Source organism: Plectropomus leopardus, chromosome 10 (assembly GCF_026936395.1).
Source record: "Plectropomus leopardus strain MGB_pleo_1.0 chromosome 10, ASM2693639v1, whole genome shotgun sequence".
Lineage (NCBI taxonomy): Eukaryota > Metazoa > Chordata > Actinopteri > Perciformes > Serranidae > Plectropomus > Plectropomus leopardus.
The window spans coordinates 35739480-35765621 of record NC_142185.1 but is presented as its reverse complement, the minus strand read 5'-3'; the positions used below and the strand labels follow the sequence as shown (position 1 = coordinate 35765621).

The 26142-nt window shown below is 40.8% G+C and overlaps 1 protein-coding gene across 2 annotated transcripts in view; it reads right to left on the bottom strand.

The window, feature by feature from the left end:
* efhc2 (EF-hand domain (C-terminal) containing 2) overlaps positions 1-25919 on the bottom strand; it is a 28358-nt gene extending 2439 nt beyond the window's left edge. Inside the window, exons 1-15 of one of the 2 annotated variants that reach the window (XM_088083748.1) lie at positions 25773-25919; positions 24720-24908; positions 23486-23636; positions 23111-23334; positions 21787-22038; positions 19992-20099; positions 19217-19355; positions 17813-17978; positions 17575-17717; positions 16360-16556; positions 16063-16196; positions 15226-15420; positions 13046-13138; positions 12167-12266; positions 9009-9141 (exon numbers count right to left, since the gene is read on the bottom strand). In XM_088083748.1, coding sequence (XP_087939874.1) covers positions 9016-9141; positions 12167-12266; positions 13046-13138; positions 15226-15420; positions 16063-16196; positions 16360-16556; positions 17575-17717; positions 17813-17978; positions 19217-19355; positions 19992-20099; positions 21787-22038; positions 23111-23334; positions 23486-23636; positions 24720-24908; positions 25773-25814 — 2259 coding nt within the window. In that variant the 5' untranslated portion in view covers positions 25815-25919 and the 3' untranslated portion in view covers positions 9009-9015. Of the gene's footprint in view, positions 1-8833; positions 9142-12166; positions 12267-13045; positions 13139-15225; positions 15421-16062; positions 16197-16359; positions 16557-17574; positions 17718-17812; positions 17979-19216; positions 19356-19991; positions 20100-21786; positions 22039-23110; positions 23335-23485; positions 23637-24719; positions 24909-25772 lie in introns of those variants that run through there. The other variant, XM_042495091.2, reaches the window with a different exon arrangement.
* Between the last annotated feature and the right edge of the window lie 223 nt (positions 25920-26142).

Sequence of the window (26142 nt, the reverse complement as noted above, 5' to 3'; positions counted from 1 at the left end):
TGTCCACGTGAGAGGTGGTGACAGGGAGTAAATGGCTTCAGATAATGTATCATAATATCACATTAAGGAAATGGTCAGCCGAGCCAAATGTGAATCCCATATGCGGCGGGGAGGAGGGTGGGGTCAGAGGCAGCGAGCGGGGGGGAAAACAGCCAGCAGACTCAAGATATATTGAGCAAAAGCTGGGGATTGAGCGGGATGACATACCACCGCTAAAGCTGCTGTCTGACAACTTGTAAAAACGCTTTCACTTTCTGTAGCCGTGGAAGGTAAACGGACAGTAATAAAAAGCAAAGTAATGTTGTCCCAAAGTGACGGCTGTTGAAAGGTCTTTAAAGGAATGTTTCTCCTCCCAAATGACCATTTGTTTAAGAATTACTCAACCCGTGTTACGACGAATTCATGAAGAAACCTTTGTTTTTCTCTCTTGCCTTCACAGCGAACAAAGAATCCAAAACCAGAGAAAATTCTGGATGAATTTAGGTCACAGGAGTCCACAACCGCAAAACTATATCAAAACATCCAGTTACAAACTCTCACACAACTTGTGCAGTAAAATCTAAGTCCACGTTTAGATGAGAACGGCCCAGCTAAAAACATTTAAGAACATTGTGAAAACAATCCTCGTGTATACAGATCCACAAAAACGCTGCCAGGCCTGTAGTTGGTGGTGTAACTTTGTAATGACACACCACAGAAGAAGACAACCCTGCACGTAAAGGCTTCTTCTACAGAGCGGTGAGTATAAACAAACAAGAAGACGATGGCGAACGCACGAGAACCGCAAGTGTACGTGTGTTTGTTGACATCACGGTAGCAGCATCCTGAAACGTCAACAGCAGACTTTGAGCGTAATATGTAGACGCAGAGGTCCACTGCAATGCGGCAACACGTGATGACTTGTGATGAGAACATGTTGGCAAAAACACACGACATTAGAAACAAAAGATAAGAGGCGTCATATGTCGACAGTTTTCTTGTCAATTCAGCATCAGTATTATCCATAAATATTAACTGTATTTGTGTACAAACTTTACATTTCGGATTCTGTCGCCTCGACTCTCCACCAGCCTCAGCTGGTCTGCTCTGCTCCTTCAGTGGGAGGACATCTCGGGAATGAACTGTCTCAAAAATGTCTCACTAAAATCAGTGCTGGTTGTTGAGTCTGATACACGCCGAAATCAACACGGACTCTTGTTTACTAGAAAACTCCAACAGTTTCTCCAACTTCTCCACAGAATGAGAGAACAGAGACTTGTTCACGTTCTTGTTCTCCTTCGAGGTTTACGGTCTGCCAGGTTTGCTTCTTCCTCTTTGGAGCTCTTTGGTTGTTGTCAATCGTCATTAAACTTCAGTATATGTACGAGTCAAAACAAAAAATTATGATCAATTAAAGATGTTTGATTTTATCGGAACTTCAAGACGAGAAAAAAATTGACTTGAAAGACACTTGGACTGAATTTACGACCACAGTCAAGATCACGAGAGCCCGCCAAAACTCTAGCAAGTTCTCATGATTTTATTTCAACATCTGAAATACGTCTGCGACTGTGAAACTGCTCAAAAGTCACACGGTGTTAGGCCGGCATCAGTTAAAAACCCACACAGATATATTTAACCCTTTAGGTGTGGAGGTAGAGGCTTACTGTTGAATCAGCACAAATTCTCATACAGCAGCCCAAAGATAAACGCGTGTCAGGACGCTGTGACCAAAGGCCAGCTGGGAGGTGACCCTGCCCTGCTAATCCCGCTCTGATGAGACTCACGTCACGTCAGGTCCAGTCACATCTCAGCTGCTGGTGCTCGTGGGGACGGCATGTCGGACTGCCTACAGCCAAGGTGGGACATGACTAAGACGGGGACAACTGCACTGTCGCTCTTTGTACTCACTGGCTTATACGCTGGTTTAACTGGGGTGCAACCTGACCTGCGGCTTAATCACTGGTGTGAACAGCCACGGGGTAATAAGGTCCGAGGCTAACCAGGTGGTGACACATCACTCAGACGGACTTGTATCCAGGTTAAGATCTGGATAAAGAAGGTCTTATTGAAACATAAAAGGAATACTTCACCTACAAATTAATAATTGTATATCGATACTCACACCATGTTTTTCTCGCATCCCTCCACAATGCAGAATCCAAAAATCGAGAAAATTATTGATAAAATGAAGTCATAGGGGTTTCCGTTTAAGCAAAACCACATCAAAACATCTGTTTACAAACTCTAACACAGCAGCATGATGACGCTGGTTGACGTCCTGGCAACCAAAGCTCATGCTAGCACGGCTGGTTAGGATTAGACAGCAAGGCAGCTGGTGAGGCGTAGAAAAAACAAAAAATCACATTCAGACAGGAAGCGAACACCAGACTACCGTATAAAAGTCCAGGGTTTGTTGGACCCATCCACCTCCCCTCCGGTCTGCCCTCCAGGGACATTTGTTCTCTTTATATTACGCCATTCAGCGTTTTCATCTGACGCCGTCCGGTGGCGTATCAGCAGGACATTAGGCCGACTGTCTGTGTGCCGTCCTGCTGACTGCCGATGTATCGTACTGTGAACGGGTCTGTCACCATCCAGCGACATATCACACTGACACAAAAGCTGGCTTTTGGGGTCAGGATCTCACGCTGACAGCAAAAGCAGCGATATTTGACGACTGCAGAGTGAGAGCAGGCTGGTTTTTGCAGACATGTAATAATGTTGTTAATACTGTAAAACTTCAATTAATAGCCCCGGCTTTTGATACTCGATAGGCCTGAAAATTTGCAAAAACAAACTATAAAACTATTTAAATATATAATCAAAATATATAGTTCACTGGTAAAATGTCCCTAGCTTTTTTTTTAAAAAAATAGTCTTTACAACTACTAATCTGTATTTTTGCGTCTCTCTTGTTTACTATGTTGATCATACTGTCTTCTTTGGTGCTCACAGTTTCAGTTAAATTAACTGAATTGTGGAGCATCTTACCAAGTTACACTGTGTGTCTCATGTCCACATTGACTAAAGTTTATACATATATACATGTACGCATGATCTAAACAGCTAACTAACATGATCTCCAGCATGTGGCCAACAACCCGGTTTTATACATCCAAAGAACTCGTATAAAAATGAACTCCATGGCAACAGACTGAGCCTCTAATTGAGAAAGCCCTTTATTTGTCAAAACATGTTTTCACACCGGGCGTTTAACTGGGACTTAGCTTTCATTTGGAGTTTTACGGTATGTCATTTTTTTCCCACCAGAAACAGGATGGGAAATATTTTTCTAAGAAATCTGGTTGTAGTCGAGCAAATAGCGACTCTGCAAGAAGTCTTTACAAAAACCTTATAGTCTGTGACTAAAAACTCACATTGTGTTTAGCTTTTGGATGGTGTCAGACTTTCGTTTTTTAAGTCTTGTGGTGTATGGTAGGCATAAAGCTCTCTGTTCTCTCCTTCAGTGCAGGAAAGTCTGTTTTGAAGCCGGTTCGTATTATCAGCGAGAGGCACAAAGCTGCAGGCTGACTGATGGTGCACAGACATATTCAGTCTTCATTTGGATGATTGATTTCCAGCCTTATTTTAAGCTACATGAAAAAAATGGAAGGGGGCTATAATTTTGGGAGATTTATGTGGACCGGTGTGCAACAGAAAAACAGGCGTGTTTGCCTCAGAAATGGTTTCCGCTGGGAGCCAAAAGCCGAGAGCAAAAAAAAAGTCCCATAGTTGTAATTTACAGCCGGTGTAGAATAACTTTCTCTTTTTCTCGAGCAGGTAGAGTCGTGTCACAGCCGCTGCCAAAGACAACTGACGTTTGATGAGCGTACCAGGTCTGGTCCTGGAGTTCAGGGGGAAACACAGTTAGCCAGTACAAGTGCTCAGAATCAAGGGATAATGTCTCGTACAGGAATAAAACACCGGTATCAAAGAGAGAGAGAGTTTCTCAGACGGCGCAGTGTGCGCGGACCACAGTGTAGCTAACGATCTTAACACTCATTTACGCACAAACAGCCGTGTGCACGATATCGAATGAGAACAGCAGCCCCGGGTGGGGGGGGTTAAAGAAAGGGACAAAAGAGAGAAAGTGAAACATTGTGAGACAGAGATAGAGGGAGATATGGAATAATGAGAGAGCGGCTAAGTGTTTCCCCATGTGCACCTGGGGCAGTGGCTGACCCTGTAAAGCGGGGTCTAAGCCTCGGCCCTCTCCCCCTCCGCCCCTCGCTCTGTGCCAATGCCCATAGGCACTGAGGAATCACGGGAATGAGGGAGAGCGGCCAAAAAAACGCTCTGCTAAACTCTCCTCATCTCTATAGAAGCGCCGTTACAGAGGGCCGGCAGTTTGGCCCAGACGGAGAACACTTAACAGGCTGCTCAATCTTTTCTACAGCCCCCCTGAGACAACGATGGACTCCACTGACTCACTTCGCTCAGAGCCAACAGGTAGGCAGACATCAATTTTCACCAAGGTGGCATTCAAGGATTTGAGTTTGTTCTCAGAGAAGAAAATCTATCTGAAGGAAAAAACAAAAACATGAACTTTACACATCCAGCAAAAATAAAGACACCAGCTGGAACCAACTTCCTACTCAAAACTGACTGATTTTCCTCACATGGACAAAAATAAAACAACATCTACATCCAATGCAGCAGGGGGACTCAGCTGGCTCTGCTCAGGGGCCACTTTTGCAAAGTGACAGGAGGCCAGAGGCCACAGCAGCAACCCCATACATGTTTATAGGATTTTAGGACATTTCTAAGATTCAAGGATGTTTCTAGGAATTAAGCTCATTTTCAGGGTTTTAGGACATTTATATTATTTTAGGATGTTTCAAAGATTTTAGGACATCTCTAGAATTTTGGTAGGTTTCAAGGATTTGGGAATGTTTCAAGTATTTTAAGACATTTAAAGGATTTTAGGACGTTTCTTAGATTTTACGACATGTCTAGTATTCAGGGACATTTTGTAGGACATTAGCATGTTTCCAGGATCTTAGGACATTTCTAGGACTTTAGGGAATTTTTACAACTTTAGCACATTTCTAGGATTTTAGGACATTAGGGTCTTAGCTAGGGTCTCTGTCGAGTGGTGCAGGGAAACCTCCACTGGCATTTTTTTGAGTCGTGTCACAGCTCTGTTTTGATGCTGTTTTATGCACTCTGGCACCTTATGTATACAAAAACAATTCCTAGTGTAAATCTTTAGGAAATGGTTAGGGGTCATCTGGGTAAATATGCTGAATATCTGTAATCAGAAGCAATCCTGTAACAGAGCTTTAAATTGAGTAAAAATCAGCTGATGCAACCGTATTAAAACACGAGAGTTACACAGTGATATCAGCTGACAGAAGCTTATTCGGAGTCAACTGTGGGGCCAAAACTTGCAGCTCAGGGGGAACAGTTCTGAGAAAAACATCTGAACGCAGGTGCTCTGTGATGCGTGTGTGTCTGCGTGCTTTCAGGTTCAGGATTTGTTGTCATGAGAAAAGAAAGGCACGCAGCCAGTAAACAGAAACTTTTCCCCTCTTCTTCTCAAATATCTGTTTAGGCTTCATAGATTAGCCATGTCTCCAGCAGACTTGCATTAAGCCCTCACATACGTGCACCACAAACACACTCAGACGCTCTTAACCCCTGAGACATTTATGACCTTCCTGTATATCAGTTTTTACAATGCAGCGGTCCCAGGCAGAACAGCAGTAAAGTGGAGCGAAGACAAAACAGTGAAGCAGACTCTTTACAACGAGCCTCCATGTTCTGCTGCTGCAGAGTGCAGAGACGGAGAGACGGCAGAGAGCAGTCACTCAAAGCACGTCAACATAACATGGCGTGCCGAGAGCAGACACCATCAGGGACGGTGATTCATGACAGTTTAATCCTGCGTTTGGTACAACATTTGTTTCACATGTGGTAGTTGAGATTTTGACAAATAACTTCCTTAACACTGATGCCACTAGAAGACTCAAAACACCTCTCATAAAGCATGTAGAGCAATATCAATTATATCCAACAAAGGCAATCAAACTATTGTCCTAAAATCCTAGAAATGTCCTAAAATCCAGGAAATGTCCTAAAATCTTAGAAACGACTTAAATACTATTACCTAAAATCATAGAAATGTCTTAAAATGCTAGAAATGTCCTAAAATCGTATGTCGTACAATACTAGAAACATCCTAAAATTGTAGAACTGTCCTGCAATTCTAGAAATTTCCTATAATCCTAAACGCCCTGAAGTCTTAGAAATGCACTAAAATCCGAAAAACATCCTACAATCCTAGAAATGTCCTAAAATTCTAGAAACTTCCTAAAATCCTACAAATGTCCAACAATCCCAGAAGTGTCCTAAAATCCTTGAAACATGCTTAAATCGTAGAAATGTCCTAATATCCAAGAAATGTCTTAAAATCCTAGAAATGATCTAACATTCTAAAAATGTCCTAAAATCTTATAGTGTCCTAAAATCCTATAAACATGCATGGGGCTGCTGCGAATGGCCCCTGGCCTGATGTTGTTTTGCAGATGTGGCCCCTGAGCAGAGCAGGTTGAGTATCTCTGCCATAGAGATGAATTGTTTTCCAAAAACGATTAAAACACGAGTCACAGGCTTGGCCTGTCGCGCTCCGTGCTGAGAGCCACAGGTTAGTGTTGGTGTTTTCGGGAGAATTCATGACCTTAAATTAGCATTATATTTAAAAAAATGACTGTCTTTTTGTCTTTTGCCCATCCTGCATTGCAGCCAGATTTCAAAGAGCCATGATGAGGATGCTGCTCTTTCAGATGGCTGTTGCTGTGCCACAGAGCATGACGGGGCAGAAAACGGGATGCGTGGGTGCAAAGAGACGGAGACTGACAGGAAGAAGAGGAGGGGGGAGGGCTGTCGGAGTTCCTCCCTCTCTCGCAGCGTGCTTCACGAGCCAAAAAAAGGCCACTCAGGAAGCTCCCTGCCACCAGCGACCGCAGCGACGTCACCCGTTGTGTTTTGGCGGTGGGCGAGTGGGGAAGCTAATATTTTAGTATGTGTGAAAGCAGACAGAGAGGACCTGATAATGCCTGCGGTGATGTAATGCACCGTTTCTGTGCTCTGTGTGAAGGGGTGAGGCGGGACGTGTGTGTGATGTGTGTGTGTGTGCTGGTTACATGGTTGGGGGGGTTTGGATGGTTGATTACCTAATGTTTGACTCATCCCCTGACTAGAATTTGCAGCGCAGGCTCTGATTACAGTGGCGCCTCAACCTGAACAACCTGTGCCTTTTTATAGTCTCACACTGCCAAAAACACACAGACACACACACACACACAATGAGGCTGCAGTTCCTAGTAAATTAGACCCCTCTGAAGAGCTCACTCCTCCAAATGTCTTTCCATGTTTTCATCCAATCAATGTGAGAATAAACTTTCATTAAGAGTAAACCACTCTAATGAGGCTCAAAGAATCTAAACACATGCTGAAAACAAAACGCACATAAATTAACTCTTTCCTTTTCACTTTTCCACCTTTAACCTTACCTACCTCCCTCTTCTTAAAGTTGGGGTCTAAAACTTTGCATTCACTTACAAACAGCTGCTCCTCTCTAATCATCAATGTGATTGGATCAGGTGGGAATAGATCAGGGAGCTGCTTTATTCATTAATTTTCAGTTAAATTTTCACCTGACTTAATCAAAGAAGCTGCTGGGAACTTGCTATTTATGATGCTGAAAGTCTCAGTTTTGATGAAACATTTGCTAAAGCCATTTAAACAAAGTTTTGTGTTAGAGTTTCTTATATTCCAAATTCTAAATTTTGACAGAAAGATTTTCATTTTTATTGTAAATGCATATCGGTTCCAAATATTAGTTATTGGTCTCAGACTAGTCATCTGTACCGGTGTCGGCCCTGAAAAACCCATGTTGGTCGACCACTAACCCTAAGTCCTGAAGATAAGCACATTAAGTCTCCTGGACTCTTCTGTGTGGTTTCTGTGTCTATGTTTAGCTTCTGTCTTGTGATGTCGCCAGCGTACAGTCATCATACAGCACACATCATTCATTCCAAAGACCTTTCCCCCGTTATCAACTTAGCACAGCGTTGGAGGATACAGTGGTGATCATAATGTGTGTGAGCGCACGCTGCCCAGAGCTGAAATATGGTTCTGCTTTAACGCCTTGCGTTTTTCACCACGTCTCCGAGGGATCCGCACCACCTCATGTAAACGTACACACGCGAGCACACCAGAAAGCAGCTGTTTTCTCAGAACTTTTTCCCCTAAAGCATCAATTTTCCAGTGAAGGGGATTGTTAGCGCTTGCTTGAGCACACCATTACCGCCAAATTATTCATTAACACCATAAAATAAACTTTAAAATCCAGAACACACATCCAATCCCCCCTGCAGTTTAACCCATCTCCATCATCACTCACACGACAGCACCGACGCTGACAGATTTTAGAAATCTAACAGACTAAAATGAGAACTCCATAAGCAACCTAACTGATACGACAGATAAACAGGTAAGATTATCTCCATACAAAGGTTTGTTCCATACATCGCTGTTCTACCGTTCGATCCAAGCAGGTTCTATTGTCCTAATTTCTTACATATAAATAAATTAAAAATATTATTATTATTAAATTAATTTTCTTTACATATTTTTTTCTTCAATTGTTTCTTTATTTATTTTCTTTAATATGTGGATGTGTATATATTTACACACACACATACATTCATTTATTTATTTTAATGTTATTTTATTTTATTTTTTTATTTATGTACTTTTTAAAACATATTTTCTTACTTTTCATCTTTACTTTCTAAAAAGTATATATATAAAAAGGAAACAACAACACAAAGAGGAGTATGGTTGTAATAACAGTTTCAATCGTATCACGAGTGTACGATTATAAATTTAGGTAATCAAAAGAATGTCATGTATTTATGCAATACTCTGAAAATAAGAGAACATTTCAAACAAAGAAAACACAGATGGTGCTCAGCCAATAGACCGTGTTCTTTAATATGTGTGTGTTCGTGAGGTAAAACCTGGAGTCTATGTTGAGGTGACGGCTGCTGGGTCTTCGGTGTTGGAGGGAAAGCTGAACACCTCCAGGAGAGACGAGTAGTTGACGTTTTTCACTGAAGCCTCGCCGGCGTCAAACCTCGCATTCACCTCAAACTGAAGACGACAGGGACACACGAGCCATTACACAACTCTGACTACATTAACACACCTTCCTCTTCATTGCTGCCAATAACAGACTATTTTAGTCTCCACTTGAAGTTTACTGTTTGCTGCTCGCCTTTTAATATTTCAACTTCTGTTAGTGTTTCTCAGTGATAGATATCATCTTTGTAATTCCTTTATTTGTCTTACTCTGCTTTATGTGCTTCATACCACTTGAAAAGCACCTTAAGTTGTCAGTGTGTAACAAATCTGCCATGTAAATAACATGGCGTTACTTAGAGTTTAAAAAAACGTTCTTAAAGGGATAGTTTGGCTCTTTTGAAGCGGGGCTGAATGAGGTACTTCTCTATTGTCAGTGTATTACATGCAGTAGGTGGCGGTCGGTTTTAAGAAGCAGACAGGAATCCAACAACATTTTAGTCACGAAAAAACTCACTTAAAAGTGTCCGCTATATTTCAAATATTTTCACTGTTTTACCTTGCTGTCAGATAGTGATTTCCAGGGAGGATATTGTTCTCTTAAAACAAGACTCCACTGATAAAAATTAACAAATTAACTGATTTAACATTGTTGCCTTGTTGAGTTAGTTAGTTTGTGTTATTGTGTGACTCTGGCATTTTAAATTGTTAGTGCGGATTCACCAGTCACACAATAACACAAACAAACTCATTGACGGAGGCAGATTTGTGTTCAGAGAGCTAAAAATACTTTGTTTACTCAAAAATATCAAAGTCAATAAGTGACAAAGCAGATTTTAGGTTAAGTTATAGGCTAATAACTTAAAAAAACATTGTGTGCAATAGTCCACCTTCCACCTTCTCTTCTACACTTTCGATGTGTCACTTTACAGAAATTAAGTATTTTCAACAGAAAAGTGTCGTGCGACACTTTTCTGTCATACCGCATATCGGGAGAATTTTGTTATGTCGCTGATGTCATATTTTGTCATGCAATGTCATTGGTGTAATTAGTTAGATCTTTATTTCAAACAAAATAAATATGAGCAGGACAAACATCACCAGAATGTCCATCGGACATATTCAGTAAACATATTTAAGTATTTCATGTAAAGGAGTTGGACTAGTGTAGATATGGTTAATAAACCGTACACACTTACACAGGAGATATTATATAGCATATATTTTAAACTGATTCTGTGCATGGGGAACTAACCTGTTGGAAGGGGATGTCTGACATAAAGGTGAAGCAGTAAAAATATCTTTAAAAGAGTGTACCCTCAAACTGATGTTTTTGTCTTTTTTGGTGGCTAAAATATGTTTTGCTGCTGCTCAGCTTGCTTGTCAGTTCTCCTACCTGCTTCTCCAAATTGGGGGGTGTGCCGACTGCTGTCTACTGCAGGTAATAGACTCACTATGGATACAGTGCAGTCATAGCCTTTGCTCCCAGGCCTTTATTACCTTCAGTGTTCGCTCAGGACGACCAGAGCTTTGCAAAAAGACATTTTATTACCCCACCCCTTCAACCTGGAACACGCAACAGCAGGATCTGGAGCTTGATCCCATGAGGGGATTTTAAAACTTGTTTTAAGCACACTGGAAAAAGCATCTTTGGGCACTTGTTCCTGTTTTTGGTATTTTTAATCAGCTTTCACTTGACACTTTCACTTAAATGTTTTATGTACTGTATTGATAAATCTGTCTGTAACTAATTGCTGTCTGAGACAGGTCTCTCTTGAGAATGAGATCCCGTATCTCAATGAGATTACCTGTATAAATAAAAGTTAAATAAATAAATAAAAGCACCTCATACAACCCCACTTCCAAAATCACCTCCATTAGACTGATTAAAGTGCAGAAAACAAAATAACTTTGTTAAAACGCAACAGGACAAATGCAATTAAGTCATTTCTTTAGAAAAGGCTGTTTTTGAACTGGCTCCAAGACCGTTAAATATAATGATTAGAAAGAAAGAAAATAACAGAGGTAATAAGAAAACTGGCAATACTAAATACTAAAGAGCATGTGGATTGCAGCAAAGAGTAAAAAAGGCCCAGGGAGCAGTTAGTCAATCCGAGTCTGTCAACACCTTAAAGCTTTTTAGAGAGGGCAGAATCACGGAGCAGAGACTGAGCGACTCGTCTGGGCTGAAAACCCGGAGAGGCTGAGAGCAGCTGGAAACCGTGACAGAGGAAAACGCAGAGTTGAGTTTGCACAGCACTCAGATACACACACACACACAGATTCAGTCCTCTCTCCCTTTGTTGTCATGCCATGTTGTATATCTCTCCCGCTCACCTGTTTCTGCTTAGATTTGGCTGTGCTGAAGCATGCTAAATCAGCATTACACAGGAAAGATACAAATTCAAGAGACAAGAACAAAGGAGCTACTTCCTTCCTCTTTGACCACCTCTGTGTGTGTGTGTGTGTGTGTGTGTGTCTTTTTTTTAAAGTCTATGCACAATAAATTATTGCCCTTTTGCCTTTCTTTTTTTTTAACCGTTTCTTCCCGCTCACTTCATTCTGCCTTTGGCTCACTTGTCGTCTGAGTCATCGCAGGTAGGGACAAGATGTGGATTGATTTTCAGTTACAACTATTTAAAAATCTGTGCACACACTGAAATCACTTACTGTGCTTTTCTGATTCACTCGGCGGGCTGCCAGTACCCCCCAAATTGTGCAAACTGAAATTGTGGCTGCTCCCATGTATAAGGGGCTCGCCTTTCCATCATGGCTCCATAACACGCCTACGTGGCCTTGGATTGGAAATAATGACGGCTAATGCGGTGGCTGCAATAGAAATAAAGCTGCTAATGTTTTGAACATCCATCGCCATGGTTACTGGGATGTTACCACCAGAGGAGAAGTTGCAGACTATCACTCAGTGGAAACACAGTCAGCTCCACGTTGTGTTTTATCGACATTTCGAAAATACTGCTTAAGTTTTGAGCAGATTTGTAATGGAAACCTGCGTACTCTCATCTAAAAAATGTTTTCTCTCTCCTCTTTCACTCTTCTGCTGCTTTTGCTTTGTTTCACCGTGTTTCCTCTCTCTTACCTTTAAGGAGTCTTCGGGCATCACTGGAGGAGCAGGGTGCTCCAGCCAGTTGATGCCGGCCAGGAAGGCGTGATAGTCGATCTCGTCTCTGTCTGCAAACCTGCAACAGACGTGCATCCAGATTAGAAACGGACAGCAGTGGAACAAGTACTTACATTCTTAAAGGTAGGAAATCCAGACACTCCAAAAATGTGAAAACAAGGATGAATTACATCAAAAAAAGCATTTATTATAGTGGCTAAATCATTAAGACCGGCAGTTGTTGAAAGTTGTTGAAGGCTTCCTAATGTAATTCCTCCTCGTTTTTCAATATCAGAAGTCTAACGAGTTCTCACCAACTGTCTACATGTGCATGTTTTGATCCGATACCCTTTTTGTTTGCCTTTCTTTTCATTTTCTAACCTTATTTCATATATATATTTTTAAATTTAATTAACACCCCCCCTTATCTTCTATTTTTCCTATTTATTTACTCTATTTAATTTTTAAATGTATTTATTTATCCTTTTATTCCATTAAATTATTTCCCCCTTTTACATGATTGAAAGGTCTTCATGATCATTTGGTTGTGTATTTTGTTTCTGTACGCTCACATTAACCAATAAAAAATAGAATTACCAAAAAAAAAAAAAAAAAAGAAACCCCAGAATAGGAGACGACAGCTGCCACTTGATTTAAATGAAGCTACTCTGCTCTACCTCCAATGCATCATTTTTTAGTGGTAATCAGTCTAAATGTTGCTTTAGAGATTTTTCAACCATGCCAGGAACAAATTCTGGGCAAAGAACGGCACCGAACTTTACAAAGAGAGACAATGAATCACTGAGAAGACGCAGTGGGACCTCGAACGGCTCGACCTTGAACCGTGCGCCGGTTTACCTGCCGAGCAGACCTCCCAGCAGCTTCTCAGGCAGGGGGAGCTTGAAGGCCTTACAGATGGTCCTCGTCTCTTTGGTGGACAGACGGCCGGTCCTGGAGACACAAAGAGACATGGACATCCAGCGTCAGAGAGCCACATCTGGCTGCTTGTGTGTTTGTAGTGGGTTATTTGAATAAAGCTCAAAGGAAATACACAACCTTCTTAGCGGATGTAAACTGAAAACAATCCAGTGCTGACAAGCTGAACACAAGATCAGAGCAAACACACCAGCAGCACACGTTAGCCTTTGATGATATTTCAGAAAGCTCTACTCTAATATCAATAGATTAAAATATCTCAAACTGGATGTGTATGACAACACTGAGTACATTTATATGCACAAAATATTGCATTTTCTGCCCTTGTTCAGAAAGCGACAGCATTCCTAGTAAAGCTGTTTACATGGCTGATGAAAACGAATATTCCACTAACATTCCCGCTGACATGCAGCCGTGCATGCTCTGATTAACGTGACCTAACATGTCGTTTATCACGTCAAAATATGGAAAAGTACAACAGCTGGAGCTGATTGTCATTTTACTTCTTCGCATTAAAACAGGATTTTTTTAGTTTCCTTCTGGTGGCGGATTTGTTGGAGCGTGTGAGCTCAGCCTCTTCTTTCATGTTCTTTCACAAGTATTCAGACCTTTAAACTCGAAGCATGTTTGTTTATTTTCTTCTGAAACCGTGAAAAAAGAGAATGAGAAACTTGGCAAGAAATGTTCTACAAATTGCACAATATTAGTAGATTTAGGAGGAAAATGATAGCGAAAATGTCTGAGGAAAAAAGGAAAATGCTAATTATTTTATCTTAAATAATAAAAAACAAAATTATTATATTTCTTAAGCACTTTTTTCAAGGTCATTTGTTTGCTTTTACTTACTTTTGTTGTTATTTTTTAGGTAATTTCTTTCTTAAGTTTCTCTTTGCCTTTTTTCCCATACTTTTGAAAGACATTAAACCAATTTGCTCAGGTTAAAATGGGGTTAAACAGGAAATGGTGTTCACTTGAACTGTCACAAATAAAAAAAATCATCATATTCTGAATAAATGGGGAATATTGGTGTGCATGTAACCGTAGCCAAAGTGTGAAACAGAGGATGTTTGTCCTTTAAGACCTCTGCTGTTGTTGTCCACAGTGATGCCCGACGCTCCTGAGGTTCATTCTTGTCATGCCGTCTTCATTACAGGGACGCTGATGAACAATCTGACACTAAGTGAGAGCGTCAACACGGACACAAACACAGACGAGTCAGCGTAACCTCACGGCTCTGCTGACCCTCCAGTCCAGAAACCCATGTTAATATTTTACTACTTAAATTGCATTTAAGTCTTGGACTGTTCTGTTTTTGTTTTTAAATTCAACCATTGTTTTTATATTTTTCTTTGGTGTTGTATTTTTTTTCTATTTAACATTTTTCTTGTGTGTTGATCTTATTTTTTTCTTTTGTGTTTTTAAATGTTTCCTGTATGTGAATATTTTTGTTATATATATATTTTTAGGGGCTTTTTTGCCTTTGTTGGACAGGACAGACATAGCGTGAAAGGTGGGAGAGAGTGGACGACAAGCAGCAAAGGGCCGAGGCTGGACGTGAACCGCTGAGACGAGGACACAGCCTCTGCACATGGGGTGCACGCTCCACCAACTGAGTGTGCATGGCGCCCCAAATTTTTTTAATTTTAAGGGTAAAGCCCTGTGTAACGCTGGTTTTGATAAGTGCTATATAAATGAACTTATTATGATTATCATTATTACTACTTCTATGTTTGGACAGGCAGTTCTGTGTGGCGTGCATGCACTTAACGTGATTTTATGCACAAAAAAGAGGAAGTCAACAGAAAGGACAGACAGAGACCAAGTGTGTGTGTGTGTGTGTGTGTGTGTGTGTGTGTGTGTGTGTGTGTGTGTGTGTGTGTGTGTGTGTGTGTGTCCTGTGGCTGCAGAGCTATATGCCATACAGGTCTTCAGGGTCCATCTGGTTCCAATGCTCCACTCTCACACTGCTGGAACAAATCGCTGCTCTGAGATGTGGGGCCACTGACTCCACGATTGATGTCTTGTTGTGACGCTGTCTGTGTGTGTTTCTGCTTTTTGTCTAAAGCTAACATCTGTCTGTGTGTGTGCGTGTAACCACCTACTTGTTTCGGTCGCTGTGTGTGAAGGCTCTGGCCATGTGAGGGAGCTCTTCAAAGCTCTTCTTCCTGAGGAAGTCCTGGGCCACGGCCAGCATCAGGCCCACGTCCTCCTCGGGCTGCTCACGCTCTGAGAAGCGTCGGCCCAGGACCAGCACCTCGTGCTCCGACAGACCGCAGTCCAGACCTCCCAGCAGGCCCCTGTGGAGCATACAGCCCCCCCCCCACACACACACACACATTAAGACAATAACACACAAATATCTGTCATTACATCCTAACAGCAGAATGAGACAGACAACCTTTGAAAAAAAATCATGTTTTTCTGCCTCTTTATATCCTCTATTTGCAAGAATCCACTGCAGCTGAAGCAGAGTTCATGCAGCTCAGTGCAAGTGAGATTTAAGCCTTTTTTTTCTTTAATACCGCTTGGAAAAAAATGTAAGACAACTTTTACAGTAGCCAATATTAATCTTAATATTTAATCTTTTTCATCCTTTTTCCTGATTTTGTTGCTATTTATAACCCCTGAAAGCCATTTGCTGCTACTTATTTGTTTTTATTGAACTTATTGCTATCATGTCTTTATATCTTTTTAGCTCACTGAATGTGAGTCCATGGCATTGCTGTAAAATGCTTAATTTTCCCTGAGTAAACAATGGTTTGAGTTGACTTGACACACCTATAATTGGTAATTACCATCATAATGCTAACAGGAATTCAACTTTATGATCAGATCTTGTGTATCAGGTGGACTTCAGTCTGAATTCATGCTCAAAAAAAGCACCAGAGCATTTTCTTGTAACGGGGGGTGCAGTGGGCAGACTGGTTGTTTTTCTGTACCTGAAGGACTCAAAGGGGATGAAGCCGGTGTTGTTGGGGTCACTGAGACTCAGAAACTTCCTGATTTCGCTCTGTTTCTCCTCCGGGATGGACCGCAGTTTACTGAGGATGTTTCCCACGTTGGCTTTGGGGAACTTGAGACAATAAACATAAACAATCTTTCATCACAGACAGAATTAGGTAAAACCAAAAACGGACAGCTTTGTAATCAAGCTGCTCCAGAGAGCACCACTGTTTGCAACAACCAAAACCTACATAAACCTCAGAAACCACTAGAAACAAAGAGTCCCTCCGTACCTCGTCAGCATGCTGCTCCATGTAGTTGAAGGTGTATTCGTCAGCATCCAGGAGCTGGAAGAACTTTTTGTTGAGGCAGAGGGTCGCTCCCACGTACAGATCCTGAGCTGTAAAGTACTCGGACAACTCGCTCTTAAACAGCTCCTGGCCGGGCTTCTTCACACGACCTCGCTCCAAAAACTTACCGCCCAGCACGCCTGGAGCACGATGTGAGAGAGCGAGGAGAGAATCAACTTGATAACCATTTAGTTTTTTTTCTTAACCTTTTTTTTGTCATTAGATTGTTGATTTATAACCTTCAAACCTGCGGGCCCTCGCGTTTGGTGGTAATAAAAATCACTAAAAATGACCCCATTATCACAGTCAGAAACTGTAAAAACAGTTGTCCAAAGAACACCTATGGGTTTGGAAGGCATGGGGTGGGTTGTTTTTTTCCATTTTGGCCATTTTTAGTTTTTTTGGTATGTTTATTTATTTTTTTTATTAGTAAAAACAAATGGGTTAGGGTTAGGGTGAATTTTTTTAAGGCATTTAACAAAAAGGTTTTTTTTTTTACTTAAACATTTTTGCCAATTTTTAACCTATAATGACATGAAATATGACACCATTTACCACAGCTAGAAACTCAAACAAACATTAATTATTTGGGGATTTAACAGTCCTTCAAAACATCATGTGTACAGGTTTCTGAAACAAAATTCCATGACTTTTCCAAAACTTTAAGGGTTTATGGTGTTTTCCAAAATTTCCAAAACTGGAAATTTCCATTAGCAAATTCCATAACTTTTCCATGTTTTTCATGACCATACGAACCTTGGTTAAAGCTCTGGCATTTGAGATTAAATCATGTTGGCGATATGTTTTAACTTCTAAACTGAAATTCAAATCTAAACTGAATGAAATCGCTCCTCATATAGTTTTGTTTTGGATATCTCATTTTGGAGCCCTGCTGAGCAGTCCTCAAACCTGTGACGCATTCGTCATCTTACATGGTAAAAACTCCCGTCAAATGCTGATTTACACCGATGGGAATATCTCCATGCTTAAAAAGTGGGTCTATGGACTAAACGTCATCTGTTTTGAAAACTTTCTGGAAGTGGAAACTGAGTCTGACAAACCAAATGTTTGCCATGAGAGTCATAGATTTGTATCTGAGGTCTTTGCAGCGGTTGTGGCGCAGCGGTTGTGGCGCAGCGACGGTCCAAACTTTTTTACCTGAGTTCCTCTGTGGATGTTCAAACACGCTGATGGAGTCGTCGCAGAGGTAGAAGGAGATGATGAACACCCTGTCTCTGTCGACTGGATCGTTGGTCACCATCTTGGCTCGGAAGTCCAGCACATTGCTGTCCAGGCCACATCTACGGGGACGCACACACAGCATAGTCGGGGGCTGCCACTGACGCACACAAACATCTCAGTATGAAACTCAGCTGCGACTACAACTCTTCCAAACCTGTCTTTTTCCATAAACTTGTGGAAATCTTTCTGTGGGGGTTTGGGCAGCAGGCCCTTGCAGGAGCTGAGCGAGTCCTCCTCGGAGCCAAAGCCGTTGTAGGGGGGCACAGGCCTCGGGGGCTTCGGGGCCGGGGGAGCTTTGTACTGCACAGGGGTGAAGTCCTCTGACAGGAGGACGGGGACAGAAAAGACAAAACACTTAGAAGAAAAAAGAAAGCCGGGAGGACGGCTGAAATGATCAGAGGACAGCAGGTAATCCATCCGAGCAGGAGTGCAGCAGCGTGGGTCTGACTGTGACCCTGAGCCGACCTCTGACTGCTCAGGACCCTGCATCACAGCGCCCCCCCCACCCGCTCTGCTGCTGTGACTAATACTGAGACCCCCAAACCTGCCAAGGGTGGCAGACACCTCCGGATCCAGCTTAGGTTTCTGCTGCTGGGGAGCAACCAGCCTCCTGTGGTCCCCCAGTGCCTCCAACTGGGGAGACGGGAGTCACACCAGCACTGGAGGGACAGGACCTGATGATGGCGCTAAACTCATAATCAGTTCATTAACACTTTACAATAACCATCATTAATAAATGGTGAATTGATAGTTAATTAAATGTTTGTTAATAGTTGTTTTACATTTAAAAACAATGAAAATATAATAAACAATGTTTACTAATTATTAGTTTAACGATAATTACTTAGTTTTACAGATTATTGCCACTCACATTATAACAGTTTTTATACTATATTAACCCTTTAATATCACACACACACACACACACACACACACACACACACACTTATCTATGCACAAAATGTGATTTTCAAAATCAAGTTTTATTGAGTTAATATTTTAGTCTTCATCTTAAATCAAAATTTTAACCCTTTAAATGTCAGGTTTTTCTCATGATGCCACTATGATTTTAGATGCATGTATGTATATATATATATATATATAGTGCAAAAGTTGTACTTGTAACAGAGTATTTTTACATTTCTTTTAGTAAACTAAGGATCAGAGTACTTTTTTCCACCACTGTGAGCAGCTAAATAAGGTCATTCTGATTTTTTTATTAATATTTTTAATTTTTTAACAATATTTGTCTTGTACAAACTATATACATGCAGTAATGTGTCAGCTCTGGCTTGTGTTTGCTCTTACTGCCCCTAAGTGTTCACATTATTGTACTGCAGGAATGAGCAACTAATAACTGAAGATTAAATCAATTTAAGTGTATGACTTAGCCGAAATGTCACTTTGCCATCATAAAAGCATAGGTGATGTAATTATTTAATAATTTTGTTTTTCAAAATTGGGCTTGATTCATATTTATGTCTATAAAACATCAACAATATCTGAAACGTTTAAAGAAACACTGGAGAAAAAAAAACTACACAGCAGTTGTGGTTACCTATGCCGTATTTGGAGCGGTAGTAGTCTCTGGTGAACTGGTCACAGTCGGTGAGGATCACTCTCCTGCCCCACACATTCACCTCCCCTCCAACAGCCAGATCACTGTCCTTATAAAACTCCTCGTGGACGGCTCCGGTCTGCAAGAGACACAATACAGAAGAGGAGAGCGTGAGATGACAGGCAGACCGCAGATAAATATTACCTGCTGAACGTGTTATTATTTAACCTGGTGGAGTTAAACTTGCCACCGTGTAGTTTCAGTCAAAGTGGTGTTCAGGCACAAGCTCATCTAATACACTACATGGCCAAATGTATGTGGACAGCCATACTTCTAATGTATGCTGTTAATGAGTGCTGGACATTTCATTCCACAGCTATGAGCATTAAAGGGATAATTTGGACTTTTTTTTGAAGACTTCAGTTAAGGTCATCGTAGGTTCTCCTTCACACTTGGACAGGACAGGATGTAGGGAGGGGTATTTACTTGATTGTAATCTGTATCTTCCCCACTAGATGCCACTCACTCCTTCACACTGCTGTGATGAAATTGGAATTGGAACAAAACTGGGTGTGTCCCCATACTTTTGGCCATATAGAAAAGCTGTTTTTGGGCCTGCTGTCAGAACTGCAACCTCTGAGACTCTGACAGTCTCCTTGTCCTCCTGGGACAATAAAGTCTGTTCTTTTGTATCCTAAATAGAATTTATTTCTTAATTTTTATTTTTCTTGTCATATCAGCATGTTTGTAGCATGTAGCGTGAGACAGGACATACTCTGAGGCTGTCCAGTATGAAGCGTTTCCCCTGACTCGCAGAGGCAAACGTATTGAGCACGGTGCGGTCTGCCATCTGTCCAGGCTGCTTCATCTGGGCCGGAGGACGCTACAGAGAGACAACCACAGGCAGGAGAAGACAGAAACTTAACACAAAACACAAGATCCTCGCAGCACGGAGCGACACTGCACGCAAATATGGATGGAGACAGACACAGAGAACCAAAGACAGCTGGACACCGAGGGAGAGACGGACTAATACAATAAAGACACAGAGTGAAGAGCTGATCTGTCTTTAAGGATGTGGTGATTTCTCATTGGATGGTGGATTCTGGTCAACCTTTAGGGCTGACATTTAATGAAAGGCAGCAGAACAAACAACATTACTGCACTGCGCACACACACACACACACACACACACACACACACACACACACACACACACACACACACACGATTGAGGTCTGGCTGTCTTTCAAGTTGAATTAGGCTTCAGTCAGTAAGTGGAGGAGAAAGGCAAACTGCTGGAGGGAGGCTGGATGCTGCAGCCGTCCTGTCAGAGTGAATGAGGTCTCGGTGGAGGAGCGGAGGGTGGGAGAAAGATGGAGAGAAGTCAGCCAACCAGAAAGAGAGCCACTGCGAGCCTTCGGGTTTGGAATAACCACATATATGTAAAAACCTGCCAATGGACATGGAAATCTAACACACTTAATGCCCACAGGACAAATCTGGACCCTCACAGGGGTCACAATAAAAATAAATTCATTCACACTGGGAATTGTTTTTGACCCTTTAGTATGCATAAGGTCCCAGAGTGCATAAAACAGCATCAATATATCTCTTGTTCATCAAAAAAAGTGCCAGTGGAGGATCCCCCACACCCTCAACAGAGGCCATAGCCAACCGCCCAATGTCCCAAAATCTTAGCAACGTCGTAAAATCCAGGGAAATGTCCTAAAACCCTTGAAACAGCCTAAAGTCCTAGAAACACCCTAGAATTCTAGAAATGTCCTAAAATCTTAGACACGTCCTAAAATCAGAGACATGTGAAAATCCAATAAATGTCCTAAAATCCTTGAAATGCCCTTAAATTCTAGAAATGTCCTAAAATCAGGGCACCTGATGTCTCAGTGGATAGAGCGGTGCCCCATGTACAGAGGCTGTGTCCTCGCCACAGTGGCCACGGGTTTGAATCTGGCCTCAGCCCTTTGCTGCATGTCTCCCCCTTTCACACTCACACTGTCCCCTAAATTAAAGGCAATAAAAGCCCCCCAAAAATCTTTAAAAAAAAAAAGAAAAGGAAATGTCCTAAAATCCTAGAAATGTCTTAAAATCCTAAAAACATCCTAAATTCCTAGTAATGTCATAAGCTTTGAAAAAAAGTCCTAAAATCTGAGACATCCTAAAACTCGAGAGATGTCCTAAAATAATAGAAATGTCCCAAAATCCAAGAGACATCCAAAAATCTTAGAAACTTCCTAAAATCCTAGAAATGTTTTGAAATCTGAGAAATGTCCTAAAATCAAAGACACATCTGAAACTTCTAGAAACGTTTTGAAATCCTAGAAATGTCCTAAAATCCAGGAAACATGTTATGGGGCTGCTGTGATTGGCCCATTCTTCTACATTCACGAAGACCCTAACAGTTCTTCACCACCTTCGAGAATTTATCACATTTTCTGACATTTCCTGTCAGCATGTTCCTCTCTACATTTCACAGTATTTGGGAATTTCCATAACCTGTGCGTTTACCGAATTCTCTCCTTGACACCAAATATCGTCCCTCTCTATCATACCTTGGGTAGTTTGCTGCGGCGAAGGAATTTGGGCAGGTTATCCCTCCCAGAGTTCGGGGAGATAATCTCCAGGATCTCTATGGTGTCGTCAGCCAGGTGGTAGTGCAGCACGAGCTCCCGCGGGTCGCCGAACACGCTCTCCGTGTCGTCCCAGAAGCAGCTGAAGCGCAGGACTTGGCGGTCGTGGTCCAGGAACTGCTTCAGAGTGTCGCGCCTCTCGTACGGTCGAAGAGGCTTCATACTTTTCTCCATCTGGAGGAGGGACAGAGTGAAAGAGACACAAACATTTTTCCACACGCTCTTTTTTCTAATTTCCATACTTATCCAGACATGGAAATCACTAAATTTCATTCTGACTACTGACAACTATTTTTTTTAAAAATGCATTTACAGTGAACGGCTATGCAGGCATTACTGATTTTATTTTTTTTTTAATAATTCATAGACGAACTGAAATATTTACATCTACGTATAACTTAAGAATTAATGGATAAAAAGGCTGAAGCAGTACAGTTGTTCAGTTTTGATAATTTTCTAAAATTCTCATCCCTCAAACTGGTTTTAAATGTCTTCAAAATTTAGCACCGGATATTTTCTGCACATTCATCAGCTGGCAAAACAGTGGCAGGACACCAGGAACACCAGGGGAACAGCAAGCAGCAACTGTAAAGTCACACGATGTAAGACCTCTCTGAGGCATAAAATTAACACAAGATATTAAGATTTTTGACAAAAGTGTTAAAGGTTGGCTGAAACAAAATCAGAGAGCATTTTTAACTATTTATTTTATTTATTTTTAACTATTTTATTTTAAGTCTCGTAGTTGAGTGCTGTAAGTGCATGTGACCTTGACATTTGTGTCTTTTTTGTGATGTCTATGAAATACTGATATAAATATTTACCTTTTTTTCTTCTTTGTACCATACCTGTTAATGTATATAACCTTGATATCTTTATTTTGTTTTTCTTTATTAAAAGCCAAACTCAGAGCAGAAGTTGGGAATCTCTGTATGTGAAACATCAGTTACTGCAGCTTGTTACACACAAGCTTCACACTGTCACTATCAAATAAACTATATAAATATTTGTAGTTTTATCCCCGATCAAAAAGAAAGTGAAACTTTTTATTCCACACAGGATCTGACTGTCATTACTTGGAATGACCCGACCTGTTTCTTGTTTTTGCTGATCTTTTTTGCTTTTCTATTTTTATTTGCAGTCACATGATGAGTCAGACTGAAACCTGCTGCTGTTCTTTTTAAAGGAATACCTAAAGAAAATGAAAAACCTGAGAAACTTAAACGAGTGTGGCTGTGAGGCCCACCTGTTCCCGGAGGTTGCTGTAGGGGTCGTCGGGTACAGCGGCGGGCTCATTCAGGCGCACGCCGAGCTTTGTGAGGAAGTTCCTCGTGAAAGAGTCACAGTCGGTGACAGTGAATGTGCGTGAGTACAGCACCATCTGCTGGTTGATGTTGAAATGGAAAATGTTGTAGAACTGGTCATCATTTGGGGGAGGCAGTGGGATGAGTTGGCGACAAATAAATACTCCTGCCGCAGGAGACAACAACAACAACAACGCAGGAGTAAAGGGTATTAAATCACTCATCACGTCTGTGAAATGAAAAAAAGGTACATAACAAATTCAGACATCTTCATTTGAGCTACATTCATGACACATTTGCTGTGATATCGCAGACACCTTGAGAGATGCCGCTGTTCTTGTACTCGGGCTCCACCACCTGTATGGTGTCATCTTCCAGGAAGAAGTAGATCTTACACTTCCTGATCCTGTACGTCTCATCTCGTGCCTGAGGCACAGCTTCCTGAAAATAAGCCTCGAAACACAGAGCCTGGAGCAGCAGAGGGAGATTGTGAATGACACATTTAAATTATGGCTTTTTACTTACATAACTTTACTTACACTTTTAGTTACATAACTGATCATTAAGTTTTCAAGATTTCTTTAGTGACTTCACACAGCATTGGTACAAATGCTTTAAACTGACAGATAAACAACGCACAGAGTTCATACACAGTTTACCAATAAATCTCCATGAATCTGAGGCAAACTTTAGAGAGAATATCTTCTCTGAAGCGTCCATCGATGCTCCTTATCAGTTCTTTTTCATTACGATATAAGTAGGTTTTAGAAAGTATTTCAGAATTCTGAACAGGATTAGAGCTGAACATTAAAAAAATTAAACATTTTTAGGGATTACTTAAAAAAAGATTTGGTTTTCTTTCAAAACCTTAAATGATTTTTATTGAAGAAAAGATTGGGTCATGTTTTTTTCTTAAAAAACTTTTGGCAATACTTTTTCTTTACTTTTTCTTATGTTTTTAGTGAAAGAAAAAAATGCCCTTTTTTCTTCAAAAATGTTTTTAAAGAAACAATTTTGGCCTTTTTTGTCAAAGAAATTTTGTGTTTTTTAAAGAACATTTGTGGGTGATTTTTTTTTTCTTTAAAAATTAGTGGCATTTATTTTTCTTGTAATTTTTTTTTTCTTTAGAAATTTTGGATAACTGTTTTAAAGAAAATATGCATATTTTCTTTAAAAAACACCAAAGATTACAACATTCATCACAGCCAGAAACTGTAAAAACTGACTTTTAAAATTTCCAATGGTCCTTGAATAAATGTTTTTTCTGACATAAAATTTCATGACCTTTCCAAAACCTTCAAGGTATATTTAGTCTTCCAAAACTTTTCCAGGCCTGGAAATTTCTTTAATCAAACTTCATGACATTCCCGGGTTTTTCATGACTGAACCCTGAATACAGAACAGTACCTATGCTGTATGTAACACATTAACCTTTAAAGCCACTGCTCTGTATTTGTTGTAATCTGTTTAAATGAGACATCTGTTAAAACAGTTACTCTAACACAACTGCTATGGTCACTCAAACTGTGGAGGAAGAACTGATCGAGTCACCTGTTTGTCAAAGGTCACCCATGATGGTAAACCACTGCCTTGTCCTTTGGGGTAGAGGGAATACTTTGGCTTAATCTTCTGGCCGACTAACAGTTCTCCGCCGATCCCGGGACGCTCACATCCCACCAGCATCGGGACTCCGTTGGAGTAGTCAAAATGTTGGGATTTGTGAAATTTCTCCTTCCCCAGCTGCAGAACAGAAAAGAGAAACCGTCTCCAACCTTGACTGCCCAAACATACTGTAATGTAGGATTACTGTGGTGTACAACCATTAAATCAACTAATGATTTTCATATCATTTATCAATTGCACAACAAGTAACTAGAAACAGATGTTGTCAGTGACAATCTTAGTTCTCAGGCTCCTTCCAAAAAATGCTATGTATGTATATATATAAAAACAAAGAGGGAGAATCAAGCAAGTGAAAAAACACAAAATAATGTAAGTAAAAATAATGGGATACAATGAAACATGAAATAAATATAAAGTTAAACTATATAATTTTTTTGAGAGTAGTCTGACTGGGGTGTGGCTTTTTTTTCTTTTATATCATGTTATATTAGGGCTGGGCGATATGAAAAAAGTCTTACCATGATATTTTTTTCAGTTGATATCGATATATATCACGATATATATCAAATCACTATTTCTGTCAAGCATAAAGTTTCCCCTTTACTTTTAAGTGAAATATGAAGCTACATGTTTTTTTCTTTTACTATTTACAGTAATTTTCTTTTAACATCTTCTTAATTTCTTGCTAATTTTTGAACAATGTCTTGTTAAGCTGCTCGCCGCCTCTCGTTGATTTTTGAAAGAAACCAAGCTAATTTGCTCAGGTTTCAAAGGGTTAAATTGCTAAACTCACAAACATTTAGCCGGTTAGCTCAGGAGCTAGCATGCTACTTAACGTTTGCTAACTGACATTCGGTCTAACGTTAGCTAGATAACGTCTCTGCGGTTAAAACTGTCGAAGTCAAGCTGCCCAAAACCTAAACTAAACAAAGTCAAACATTTACGTAAAATATACCAAATGTCGTTAGTAGTGTTTCTTACCTGTCTGTTGGGAGAATTCCCGGGCAGAAACGGTAACGCCATCGCTGTGTTGTGTTTAAGACAACTCCGTTTTCTTCGAACGCAATTCAGCTGCTGTAGGTTTTTGTTACCATGGTAGCGCTCTGTTTGCGTCTCCTAGCAACGTTCGAACGCGGGGAACTTGTAGAATGTTCGTGAACAAAATTAAACTCAGAAACACAAAGAAAAAAAGCCCCTTTTCTTATTTTGTGTAATGTGATTAAATACACGGCTGTTGTTTGTTTGTTGTCATTTGTAAGGTACTTATACTTCACTTGAGTATTTCTACTGTTTTGTTGGTTTTTTTTGCTGCTTGACTTGCAGATTCTTCTATAGCCAAACGTCATCTTCC